The sequence below is a fragment of the Ammospiza caudacuta genome, chromosome 7 (assembly GCF_027887145.1).
Source record: "Ammospiza caudacuta isolate bAmmCau1 chromosome 7, bAmmCau1.pri, whole genome shotgun sequence".
Lineage (NCBI taxonomy): Eukaryota > Metazoa > Chordata > Aves > Passeriformes > Passerellidae > Ammospiza > Ammospiza caudacuta.
Window position 1 is genome coordinate 42319170 of NC_080599.1, and position 13670 is coordinate 42332839.

Here is a 13670-nt window from a genome sequence, read left to right on the forward strand (position 1 = left end):
CCTTTTTTAGTTGAACTTCCAAGACTGAGAGGACTGTCTAAAAATTCTCATTACTAAATTGAGATTATAGTATAAATGTTAAACTGAAACTTTATCATATTCCTGAACCCACACAATGAAACAGACTTCAAGTATTCTTGTATGTAGCTAAAATAAAGGATCCTGCCAAATCCAGTCTACTACTCTACTGCAAGTGACTGATGAGAATTACAAAATGAAAGTAACACACAATGTAAATAACATTATAGACAATGAAAATAATTATTATATTCTTACAAGGAAAAAAAGCAGAATATTTTCTTATGAGGTATGTAGTTTAATTCAAATATAGCAAATTTTACACTTCTGATTAGTAGCACTTGCTCTGTCAGGACTATTAATTCTTTACTCAATCAGTTCCAGAGGGAAGACTCCAAATGATGCAGCAAATGCAGACATGGCATCCATTACAATTAAACAGGCAGCAAATGTAAACCTCACAACTTGTTTTCATATCACAATGACAGCATGTGGTAATGAACTTTCTGTTAAGAACCGTTAAGACCTGGAAAGGGAAAGAAATATATACTCCCAAATACCAATTACTCAGATGCTTAATACTCAACCTCTTCAAAAACCTGGAGATCAGCCAAAAAGTGTCATAAATGGTTTCACTTTGTACGAGAACCTTATTTACCAGCATTCTTAATTTCTATTTGTGCAGATGCCCTGCTTAGTATTTAGCAATGAAACAGCTAAATAGAACAGCAATGCTAATTACACTATCCATAAGCATTTGAGATTTTTTTTTATAGTCCAGAATTCTCTATTAAATTCAGCTAAGGAATGTCAACCACATCTGCTCCAGCCACCACAGAAGGGAAGGTGGTCCTGTTCAAGGGATAAAGGTGGTTGTGCTCCCAAGGGACGATGCAGACCCTCAACGTGTCAGTGGCAACACATTTGTCCTGTCTGAAATGTTCAGCCCCACAGCAGAGAAACTTGTCAGTGTGCACCTAGTGCTGCCCAACGAGGGTCCAGTGGCTCACCTACACCACAGAGCAGTGGAGTTCCCTGATGTGAAATGAGGATTGAAGGTCTGACCAGGCTCAGCACTGTGGGAACAGAGCGCTCCCGGCAGCAGGGGGAGGTGGGATGCTGAGCTGCCCTGGATGGGATCCGTGTGCCAGGGCACAGTTACAACATCAGACTCTTCATCTTCTCCCCCTTTCCCCGCCTCAAACCTTACCCTAGAACTTTTACATCTTTTTGATGCAGAAATATGTTCCATTTTGACAAGCTCACTGTCCTTACTTAAAATGAAGCAGATTTCTCACTGCTGTGCTGAAATGACTTAAAACAATGAACCAATTGAAAAAAACCTGTAGCTTAAATACCAAAAAAAAAAAAAAAGCAGTAAGTAAACAACCTCCCTCCTTCTTCCTCTACTGCGTGTTGTTCTATGCTACCAAAAAACCCCTGAAACATCACAGACAACAACTCATTCTACTGAAATAAATCAATAACCAGTGACCTCATGGAGAAGAAAGAGTTTTACTGCTAACATGTAAAACTAACACCCGAAAAGTAACCCATACATATAAATAAAATCACAATTCTTCCATGTAAAACCTGTAACTAAAACACCCCCTACAGCCCATCTAAGATCTTTTTTTTACAGTGATCACATATTTGAAAATTGCTCATTCCACGTGACACTAGTGGTAATTACCAGTAGAAGTCTAGAAGTTCGGCCAATAGAAAAAGATAAAAAGGAATAAATTTCAGAAATTTTACTAAATTATTCTGGCATCCTCTCATCTTTCAAACTCTGCAATGCTAAGATTGTTACAAAATCCAAAATAAAAATGAGAACATATTATGAATGTATTTAAAGTAAATTAAAATTATGGCTTTTTTCTTTCTAGGATTATTTTCAAGGCTTCAGTGTATCACTTGATGCTATATGTGCAAAAATGGATAAGTTAACATTTTTAATATATTTAAGTTTTACTTACATAAATGCATTTTAAAAAAAGAGAACGAGTTAAAACTCATCCATTTACCTTGAACTTTAATGAGCAGAACAGATATAATTTGTGGCATTAAAGTTATTCAGGCTCAATAAAAGCTAAAACTTGTCCTTGCTGAACGGTGAAATGAGATTTGCACGGCCTGTGTACGCCTTGTTTCCCACAATCAAACTGTCACAGCACAAAAACATTCTCCTGCATGGGGAGGTTTTGATACCCATTTCCCTGGTGAAAGTGTGAGAAAGATCTGAAAGAGTTATTGACAATTCATACAGTATCCCATATTCCATTAGGTAGAGAACGTATCTTAACTCTGAAGGGAGATGAAGCAACAATGTTTTAAATTACTATTGACTCCACTAAATTTCCTGATAATGTCAGAAGACTGTAGTCTGGCAGGTTCATAAGAGACTCAAGATGATACAGGAATCCAATTATGCCAAGTCTATTTAGTTGTCCTGTTTGCTAAGCCAAAGGTTAACGAGAACTGCACTGAAAAAACCTCCTGTGGTATTACAAAGTATTTCTTATGCTGCATAACATGCAAATGAAAAAGTATTTTAATCAAGCCTTTCTTTAACTCCTTAATTGCAACGGGGTACCCTACAAGACAGCGAATTAAAAACTCATGATGGAAAAAGTGATCTTAAAAATTTGTCACTGAACTCAAGAGATCATCCTTAATTACTCAAGTAATTATTACCGAATATTTCTAATTTGGGGGGAAAAGAAGTTCAGATCACAGGAGCATAGATAGTCATTGCTATCATTAAATCTTTATAAATAGTAAGCTACAGCCTCTAATTTTAGACAGAAATTAATTGTATTTTTGTTGGCGACACGCTCCAATCTGTTTACACAGCTGACAAGTTCCAGCGCCACCAGACTCGAGCAGTGAGCTTTGAGGCCTCGTCTGCTTCAGAGCAGATGACTCAACATTCACCAATTTCATTAAAGATGAAAAGGGGGAAAATTCACCTGCAACAATGTCACTTGTAAAAAAGACTTAAAGGAGATTCATGAGTTTTACATATGTGAGGTATCCTATTCAGAAGAAAAGGAAGGGAAAACTACATGAAAACCTAACAGCTGTGGGAAAACAGATTAGAAGTGTTGAGTTTCCAATTCTTTTTTGGGCTAATGTAAACTAATAAAATGTTAAAATAGATCCACATTTCAAAGCCTGTAATTACCACATGACACCATTCTGTTATTTCAGACCTTATGTCTATCAGCTCAGATATGCCCTGGAATACATGGACTGAGATTTACCCACCTTTCTCAAACTTAAATACTGTTTCGGCAAACACCACCACAGATACCTTTAACAAGTACAGTAAAAATTCAGACAGCTTTTGCCTTTTGTTTGTTTTTTTTTTTTTAATTGGTATAAATCCTTTTCCCAGAGCGAAAAAAGGAGTAGTCATTTTCAAAGAGCAATTCTCCCTTTACAAGAAGAGAGCAGAAATGGACAGGAAAGTAATGCACAGCAGATAATGGCAATATGTAAGAAAGCAAACTCCAAATTCATTTTCACTTTGTAGAATAATCAGGTTCAATAAAAAACTTATTTTTCTATATTTTTCTCAGGTCACAAAATCTACATACAACATAACTACATAACTATTTCACCCTTTTAGGCATTTTTTTAGTAGATTGGTTGGGTTTTTTCCTAAAGAAAGGCAGACCTCACTACCTGGCACTGGGAACATACTAGAAGAAGAAAATTACCTGAGCAAAACTGAAAGACATGCTGTAAAACACACAGTAAGGATGACCATGCAAGGAAGCAAGATGAATATTTAATGGGATACTGCAAGTAAGTCCCAGAATTTCATGAATTTGTGGGCAATTCTGACTCAGTGGATTCTGTCACTGGTGGTGACCCCTCACTGATTTCAGCAGGAACAACTCCTGCTCTGAAGCCAGGCAGAAGCTTGAGCACAAACTGGGTGAGCTAATGTACTGTGAAAAATCTCTAGATGAGCACTCAGGGCATACATAAAAATCAGGATTTTGCCTGAAGTTCAATCACCCAATAGATTTCAACTTCCAAAATGCTGTGCAGCTTTGCTTCAGTCTAGAATGGCTGAAATGAAACAAGAAACATGCACTGAATCTGAGACACAGGAATCATTTCCCTGAGCTGCAGGCACCCAAACCTTGAGCATTTTTTATCTTGCACACCAAAACTCTGAATGTGTGTGATGTTACAGTAATGCATAGGAGACAGTAAATGCTACAGAGTGATTCCAATCAAAAATCCATGTAAAATCAGCCTTTTCTAGGCAGGAATGAGATGAGAAGCCAAGGAACTCACCGAGTCATCTGTGGCGGAAGAAGGCCAACCCTCCCACAGCTGGTGACGGACAGGGATACTGGTCAGGTCATACACATTCCTCTTCACCTGGAAAAAAATAAAAATAGATCAGAACTTGCTCCAAAATAGGCAGCCAAGGACATTGTTTTCACCACAGCACCAAGTTTTTTATTTTTTCTGGTTATTGCAATTTCATTGTCTCATTTCTGGATAGATTTAATACATAGGCTTTGCAGATAAAAATTTCAATACCATCAGTTTAAAGCTTTCTGAATATAAATATTCTGCACAGGTCAGTGTTTTAAAATCATTAAGGTATCTCTCAAGCTTTTCCTTAAACTGGTAAATTACATGTGCACATGATACCCTTTATGCTAATATTAGTTTTGTTCAGGAGTTTTTGCAGGGAGACTGACCTGGGACCTATGCTTCAATTAAAAAAAAAAACTTACAACTATATTTTAACTAAAAAAATTGAAATAAGAACATGGAGTCTTTAAGACACAGAATTCTGAAGTATCTATTAGCAAAACTCAAGTGGACTTCATTTTAGTGCTTCCTCATAGCGTCCTTGATGTGTTTGTAAAGAAATGTTGCTTCATACTGACCCCACAACAACCCAAAATGTAACAATCCTGACCTGAGTGAACACAAGGACAGAGTTCTTCCTGGTTTCATTTACCTGCATTAAAAACCAGGATAAACTGTCCCTGTGAAATATTTCTTTTCCAGCTACACACCAGAAATAGTATTATTTTCACAATATAAAACTCTAAAGTGCACTGTTTTTAAATAACAAGTGAAACTTATTTACAGAAACATGAGATCAATAGGACTACATAATATTGTTTTCAAAAAGCCTTCAGAAGTAAAAATAAATAACTCGGAAGTCACATTCCTCAAATTCTCTTTTAATTCCAAAGCACAACAGAAAGGCATTATGAAAAAAACAGTATTTCCCTTCTTTCATTAACTCATCTGTAACTGCACTGAATTCAATAACATTCCTCTGCTATTCTAAGCTTGAAAGGCATGCTCGGGGTAAAGTGTTATGTTGGTATAAAGCACAATGCCAGACTGATGTGCTGGACAAAAGTGATCAAAGTTGAAGTAATTTTAGCCAAGGCACAAGTATTCTGCTGCATTATTCTGGCAGAATGACATCTGTTGAGCAACTCGTCGCAGAATAAACCAGTTGTTCTAGGCAGGCCTGGCTGGGTAAGGGACCATGTAAGACTGATTAGAGTAATGTTTGATTAAACAAACTGCTTGAGCTAAGATCATAACTGGATTTGGAATTCATGCCAAAGTAGTCCTCTTTCAAACAACAAGCCACAATCAATTATTTAAGATAAAATAAGCTTCCTTTTAAATAATGACTTGAGTTTTGGTTTCTTTGACAATTAGAACACTGTTACGAAAGCAGGCTGTAAAATGTTTTAGAGATTAGAATATTTACCAATTGAGCATTGCAAACCCTTTTTCTTCATTAACTGACCTAATTTATGAAAATGGACTGTAAAATGTTTAAGAGATTAGAATATTTACCGAGTATAGAAAACCCCTTTTCTTCATTAACTGACCTAATTTCAGTTTAAAGTGAAAAACTCCATGAGGAGGAATAAGTTCTAAAGATTTCTATAAAGCAGAACTGTGAACTGCTCCTTCACTGGGCCAGTAAAAATCTGCAGCCACACACTTCACACAACTGAAAAAAGCCCAGTAAAGGGACAAAGTCTGCGTTAAGGATTTTACTTATAAATTCACTTGGCATTGAGAGGAGGACCGAAATCTTTATTGTGTAAAGCAAACTCTAAATTGCAGTGCCATCCACTGAGCTACATTTATTGGCAAACTTTTTGGTCCTGCACTTTTCATCAGTTTGAAATACAAATTGGTGGCATTGTCTTTGTGCAGTCCAGAATGTCTTTTCATAATGTTCAGATGCCATGGTGACTGGCACATTACTATGGCAGCCACCCTTCAGATTATCATCTCCAGAATATGAGATCATTTAAAAACAAATTAAAGGCACATCTATTTGGTTTCACTACTCAGCTGTAAACAGTAGCAATACAACCATTTAAACAAAAAAAAAAAAAAAAAAAAGAAAATAAAAAAGTAGCTCATATATTTTAGATGCAGTCTTCCTTGGAAAATTATGTATGATTTTTGCATAATGCCCTGCCTTGCAGTTACAATTGATGCTGGAAAACCATGTGAAGTTTTACCTTCAGCTCATTTTCACTAGTTTTAAAGGGAGTTAAAATATTAAACAACTTCTAGCATTTTAAGAAAACCCATATCTCAAAGCAGCCAACACACTCAGAAAACTTCCCAGACAGAAGCAGAGTGCTACCTTCCTATCTTTCACTGGTTTCTTTAAACAGATGAACATGTTGCTTTGAAAGTAAGGTCAAACACAAAAAATATACTTTGTTTGCAGATATTAAGTTAATCCAACATTCAGAGTCCTGCCACATTCATATTAGTAAGGATAAAGTGAAGCAAAATGTACCACAGGGCAAAAAGTCTGTACCAGGTACTGGGATGACAACCTTCTGGTGATTGCACTCAGCAGGAATAAGTAGCTATTTTCTCATCTTTGAATTAGAAAAATCTGATACCTACTCTCAAAAAACAAAGACCTAACACTTACTAAATGATTTTAAAAAATTAAATTTGTGCCGAATCATTGAAGAACTGTCATGCCTGAATCTGTATCTCTGAATCACAACAAATCACTACAAAGTTTAACAGTAGTTTCCCTCAGGCTGTTTTCAGCTTATGCAGGTACAAAGTTAAGTGAAATAATGTACATAATGAACTTTTGTTAGTCTTATTATTAAATATAATTTATGCAAAGCTGTAAATTGGCTGAGATGCTAAAGACTGTTCCAGGCACATAGGCAGCATGAAAGACAGTGCAAAAATGAGTGCATGAAAGGCAGACAAAAGCAGCAATAAAGTCAGAGGACTGTGAGGAATGTGGAATGTGAGTTGGGGGACGCAGGGAAATGAGATCAGATGCAGACAGTCCAAGGTTGCACGGGGCACTGATGGTACAGCAGAAATCTTGACTTTGACATTGTAACAGAGAAAAAGTCAAGACAAGCAACCAAAATTTTTAGGGGACAGCAATGATATGGATGAGGCAGTGCCAGGAAGAAGTCCAAAGTAAGCAGAAGCATTCTGGTGAAGAAAGATGGGAAGAAAGGAGGCAAATCTAGCTGAAGTGATAGGCTTAAAGATTATAAATTAAAGCCTTTAACATCTCTGCCAGGCAAAATTCCAACAGACAGAAAAGAGCACTGGGAATCTGGCAGGAATAGATGGGAAGCAGGGGCAGAATCAACCAAGTTTCTAAGCATGGAGAAGCATCAAAGGTGATACTATGGTGAATTTGAAAAGATAATGATGTTATCAACATCTATGAGCAAAAATTGGTTAGATAAAAGAGTGATTTCAGTTAATTGTGGACTAACAAGAATTACTGAAAATATAGAGATGCAAAACTAGAGAGAAAGAATTTCTGAAGCAGCACCTCTGCCACAATCTATTGCAATAGATTTGGTCCACAGTAACAGAGGACATAAGACACAAACTAGAGAAGTTACGAAGGAAAATGACAAACCAAAACAAGTAATCCATATTTAAAGTATTCTCATAGCAGAGGAAAAGGATTTGCTTTTTATGAGGAAGAGGATATCACAAGCCAAAGGAGAAACAAATTTTCTTAACTTTAAAAGTGATTTTTAGCCAGCTCCCCACAGGTGGGATATACTCAGATACACTAAAGCATTGCACTGTGTGAGCCACCACTAACACCCAAACCAGAACTCTCAGGTTACTCTACCCAAGACTCATTTAAGGGAAAGGTTCTAAGTCAGCTCTACTCACAATTTTGCCTGTGTTCTTATCTTTCAAATACATAATACAATAAACTGTACTACAACATAAAAACCCAAAGGCTATTTAAATAATCAAATTTTCATTTTAGTGTAAGTTTTACTTTAGAAATAATAGTGCCATTCCAAAGACATCAAATTAAAAACCTGTATCTCCTTCTAGCAGCTGACTGAAGTTTAAATTACAGAATGCTTCCAATTAATGAATTAAGATGTCAGGATTGGGCTATTTTTAAATAACAGCATCTGCTTCTTGCAGATTTTATACCACTGAAAGTCTCTAAGGAAGGCTCACTATGCTATTTACATTTACACATAGTCAATTCACTCTGTTATAATCTAAAGGAAAAAAAATATACTTCCAATGTAAATATTTAAAATCTATACTGAATGCAAAAAAAAACCTCACCTGCCCAAGCCTATCAGCCAAAAGTCAGCCATGATTCAGCACCTTTCTAAAATGCACAGGAACTCCACTGTGTGTTTTACTAAAATACATTTTCTAATTAATTTTTTATTCCATATCTCTTCCTTTAAATTACTATTTTTGCCTTTAATATCTATGAAAATATTCAAGTCTGCATTTATTAAGTTTCCCCACTTATTAGGCTAAATCTTAAAAACCTTATTTCTTGTTTCATGCAGCAGAGAAATGCATTCTATTCTAACATAATTGATTTTAATTCAATGTCCAAATTATGTTACTTGCTTATTCTATTATGTCAAGTAAAACAGAATCAAATAAAAGCACCAAAACATACATAGCTCATGAAAGTAAGGTTCTCTTCCCTCTCAGGACTGTTTCCTTTTCAAATTAAAAGCAAAACACAATTTCAGGCCTTCCCAAAGGGCCCTAAGAGAACCTGAATGTCCATTGTAGATCAGGCACATACAAAGCAGAATTCAACATAAATGCTACTAATGCATCCAGTTTTAAAGTGTGTGGAACAGTGTTTGAACCCAAATAAACACAGTTTAAACTATGTCAAAAATGGGTTGCATTTTACTGTAGCACTCCATAAATACTGGGCCAGTGTCTTCGTTAAAAAGCTTGGTGAAATTGTTCCAATTAACCCAGATCTGGAAAATAATGTGTATATTTTTGGTGACATTTTGCTGATAAGAGTTCAAAAAAAGAATATTATATAATATTAATCAGGGAGCAAATGTATTTTCTGACGTTTCCAATTGCAATTTAGAAGAGTTTGAAGTGCATGAATTTTGCCTGTCATGGTTGAAAATGTGGAGTAAGACCTTCACGTACCTAGAGATTAAATTAATATTTTAATGTAAATACTTCATTCAGTTTGAGAGATGAGACAAGGAGACACTGGTAACTACTTTGACAGCTCAAGGTAAGTAAATGCAAAGTTAATGTATTTCTTGGCTATTATTTTAAAATGGGAGAGGGAGGAAAACTTTCAGGAGAAAGAATCTGTAAGCAGGCAGTAACCTTAACATGATTCAGCAAAGCAGTTTAGTAAAAACATCTCATTTAGGAAAACAAGGCGCTAAATATGAGGCACTAGCACCACTTCCAGAAAGGGATGTGGATTCTCTACTCCCCAGCCAAACACTTACAGCCTCACTCCCCCAGATTCACATCCATCATAATGTGTCATCAAACTAAATCCAAAAAAACCCTTTTAATTCTACTTCATTTATATCAATTCTTCATTACTACAGCTACTCCAAATAACTTCTGTGAAATACTACTGGCAGACTTTAAATGTCCTAAATTCAGAAAATAAACTGGTTTTTCCCTTGCTAGCTGGCTGTGCTCTGTCCTTTTGTCCTACAGCTGTGACAAACCTTCCATGACACCACCTACTCACTTCACAGCCTCACTGAGCAACTGTATTTCTGAGCTGTAACACTCTTTCAGATAATTTCTGAAATTTTTGTCAACCAGGAGTTATCAGAAGTTCATACAGTTTGGGAATAACCAGGTTATTTAAAAACTCATTAAGTGTAATAAGCTTCATTACGCTTCATAAGTTTTCGCAAAGAAGTGTTTGGCAGTTTCCTTTCAGCAACAGAAATAATATTGTGAATAAATTATTTTCATAGATTTCACCATTATTCATACTTCATTATCCCCTATTTCATTAATTTGAGCTCATATTTTAAACCTCTTTTAAAGCAACCCTTCTTGAATGTAATTTGACCTTTTTCAATGGATCTGTGCCAAGTGAGTATCTCACCATTGCAATCCGCAATAAAATGGCTCATTAGGCAATACTAGTATAATTTTGGTTAAAACCTGTAAATTTTGAAACAGAAAATAAAAGTAAGGCACAGCTAAACTTTACTGAATCTTCTGATGTGTGAACTTCTGATTGCTCCATGCAATACATATATATGTGTGTGTATCTATATATATACACACAACACAATCTGAACACATGGGTGCCCCAAGCATGAGAGATTCCCTCAAATACTTAGCAAGATACTTCTCCAACCTCAGCTTCCTGTCCAGACAATTTTGAGAATTAATCTGAGCTTTCTTCAGCTACCAGATCTTGCCACTGCTTTGGATCAGCCTTTTCATGAGCTGATTTTAAGGCGGCAAATGTTAAGTACATTCACAATGTTATATTATGCACAATATTAAAATTCTATATACAGCTGTCCGGCTGTCTTTAAAATGTGGGTTTATTTTCAATGCCTCAGTTTTCTGACAGCACACATGCATGTTTTAATTCTGTAAAACAAAGAAACCCCTTTGCTGATCTCCATCTTTAAATCCCTAAAATCAGCCATCCTTCTAGGGCAGCATTACTGCTAAATGCAAGGTGAAATCTCCTGAACTTGATGCTGAAGTTCCAGGGTGCTGCTATATGGCCTGCACTGTGCAAAGGTTCAGCTCACATAATTATTATTATTCATTGCTTGTAGTGCCTAGGAGACCTAATTGTGATAATCCCCTCTGAACTTTAAACTGCATGACCCTTTGATTTTTTTAATAGAAGGTTAAAAGAAGAAACAAATTCCTATAGAAGGAGAAGGGAAAACACATTCTTAAGAAATTGGGGCAAGAGACATGAGTATTTTTCAAAAATCATTTTAGCTGCACACAAGCATGAGTTTGAAATGGGGTATGAAAGAATTAAGAGTGTGAGCTAGCTGTGACATTAGAGATTGAAAGGAAAATGTGATTAGGGTTAAAAGAGATCAAACAACAAAGACTTACTGCCAAAACAATTTTACAAATTTATTTGAAAACTCCTTAAACACTTCTACTAACAAAATAAAACTACTGATAATACCTGAAGTTTGTTTGCTTGTTTGATTGTTTGACATGCACTGACACAGAAAAGACACATTTTGAAGTCCTAGCTTGTTCTTCCATTCAGAAGGAATGGTCATTTGAGAAAACATCACTTATTAGCTTCCTAAATGACCCAACTTGTACCTGACCTCTATGCACATGATGAAAGACAACAGGCAACTCCTCAGGCATCCATTACCACATCACCATCAATAGGCAAAACATTCAGTTGCAATATGAAGGGTAAATACAGTTTGCAATATTTTTACCCCCAAAGTCCCAATTTCAGTTGACTTCATGTCCTGAAATGTCCAGAGACTGCCAAACACCTTCCTGATGATGAAGTAAAGTATGTGCCAAGAGCCTTAACTTTGATCCAAGTTATTAAAAATTGGTATGAAAACACAATTGCAACTATTAAATACACATTCTGTCCATCCTGACATCTCTCAGACTTACCAGAAGATACTGCCTCCACTGGGTAATGGTAAAATATGAACTAAAGGTGGGAAGTAAGACAAATCTCCATGCTTGGTGGGGTCTGGTCCCACCCTGTCCATATCACTTGTGCATATATTCAGTTACAGCACAGTGGCTCTCATTAATATAGTCAGACTCCCACTGAAAAGGGCATTAAAGATTTCTAGGGTCTGAATCATAACTGGAATTAAAAGAGGGAGTCAATGTGGCTCTTGCAGTGGCAAGATCTGTTACCTTTTCACAGCTGCCATGTTCAGAACAAAAGAAATATTTAGGCAGATATATTTCTAATCCAACATTCTCATCTTCATTTTAAAAGTACCCCAAGTGTAATAAGATCATAAATTGGTCCTTGATCACTTCCCTACTTGGGAATATTCAGGGGTTGCAAAACTCAAACCAATGAATGGTAGTAGGAGTAAGGAGAAGAATGGAAGTTACTGTTTAATCAAAGTAGATTTGCACCATTTAGATACATATAGCGGGAAAGAAGGAAAAAACAAAATCCCACCCAAAAAACTCCCATTGACAAGTTTCTTTTAACTTTGGTTCAATGAGAGAAGGAATCCTATCACCTCCCCCAAATCTCAGACTATGACTCCAAGAGATACACTCCTGAACACATTTCACTGATTAACATTACCTTCCACTTCTACTCAACTACATTTCAAAATAGCAACTGATTCAGTTTCAGTCTTAAAAAATGCATAAAGCACATTTGCTTCAGAGCAATACTTATTTTAAGTGATAAGCCTACCCATTTTGGTGTAAGAAAGAGAACATCACAAAATCAGTATTTTCTTATCTGTTTTTACTTGTTCTCTAGACAATCAATAAAACAAACCTTTGGGAGAGGCCATATTTTCTTGTTCCTAGAGACAACATAAAATCTATTCCAAATTTTTGTAAATGGTCAATAATTATAAAGTGTCAACAAATTTACATTATATGAAAAATAGTTCAATCTATCAACTTTGAGAAGCAAAGTACCACAGTCATGCAGAGAGTTGGGAAGCACTTTCACATACAGAAATTTTCCAATACCTCTAGCTTCAGTGTTTTATTTCTCTCTTCCCTCCACTTTTACACTTAAAGGTCACAGCAAACCTGCTGCTCAGTAAGGAGAGATGGGCAGACTCACCCTGCAGCCCTTTTATTCCTAGGGCCAGCACACAAGGTGCATCTAGAAAGGAAGATGAGCCAGAGATATAAAATGTCTCGTGCATTACATTAATTTCCCAAAGCAAAAATTCAGTGTAAGGTGCATTTTCTCTGAAGACTCTCTGGTATTACCAGCATAAAAAGAAGAAGGATCATCCAGAAACCCATCAGTAACTCAAGTGCTGACTTCCTTGGTTCACTTCAGTTGTTGGTATCAGGTATTTGACAGTGAAAGCTCTGTAGGAAGTCAGCTCCAAAGTAAACTGTGACATCTTCTCTCAGTCACTGTTACTATGAATTTAGTAAATTCTTTGATGTGGTTGTATTTGAATAGGTATTCTATTCCTGTTATTCTGAATTCAAGTTAAACTATAAAACAATGTTCATTGAGCTGTCAGTCAAATTTCTACTAACTAAAACATTTCTGGGTACTTCCTCCATTTCATCATTGTGTCTACCAAATCAAAACTTCTTTAGGGGTTTTTATACTGACAATATTCAGAGGTAAATTGAAATTG

General features: G+C 36.1%; 1 protein-coding gene across 2 annotated transcripts in view; it reads right to left on the reverse strand.

The window, feature by feature from the left end:
* The window catches only part of FAF1 (Fas associated factor 1), a 148065-nt gene that overhangs the window by 63932 nt on the left and 70463 nt on the right, over positions 1-13670 (reverse strand). For both annotated transcript variants that reach the window (XM_058808121.1, XM_058808120.1), the window contains exon 8: positions 4333-4419. In XM_058808121.1, coding sequence (XP_058664104.1) covers positions 4333-4419 — 87 coding nt within the window. The remainder of the gene's footprint in view (positions 1-4332; positions 4420-13670) is intronic.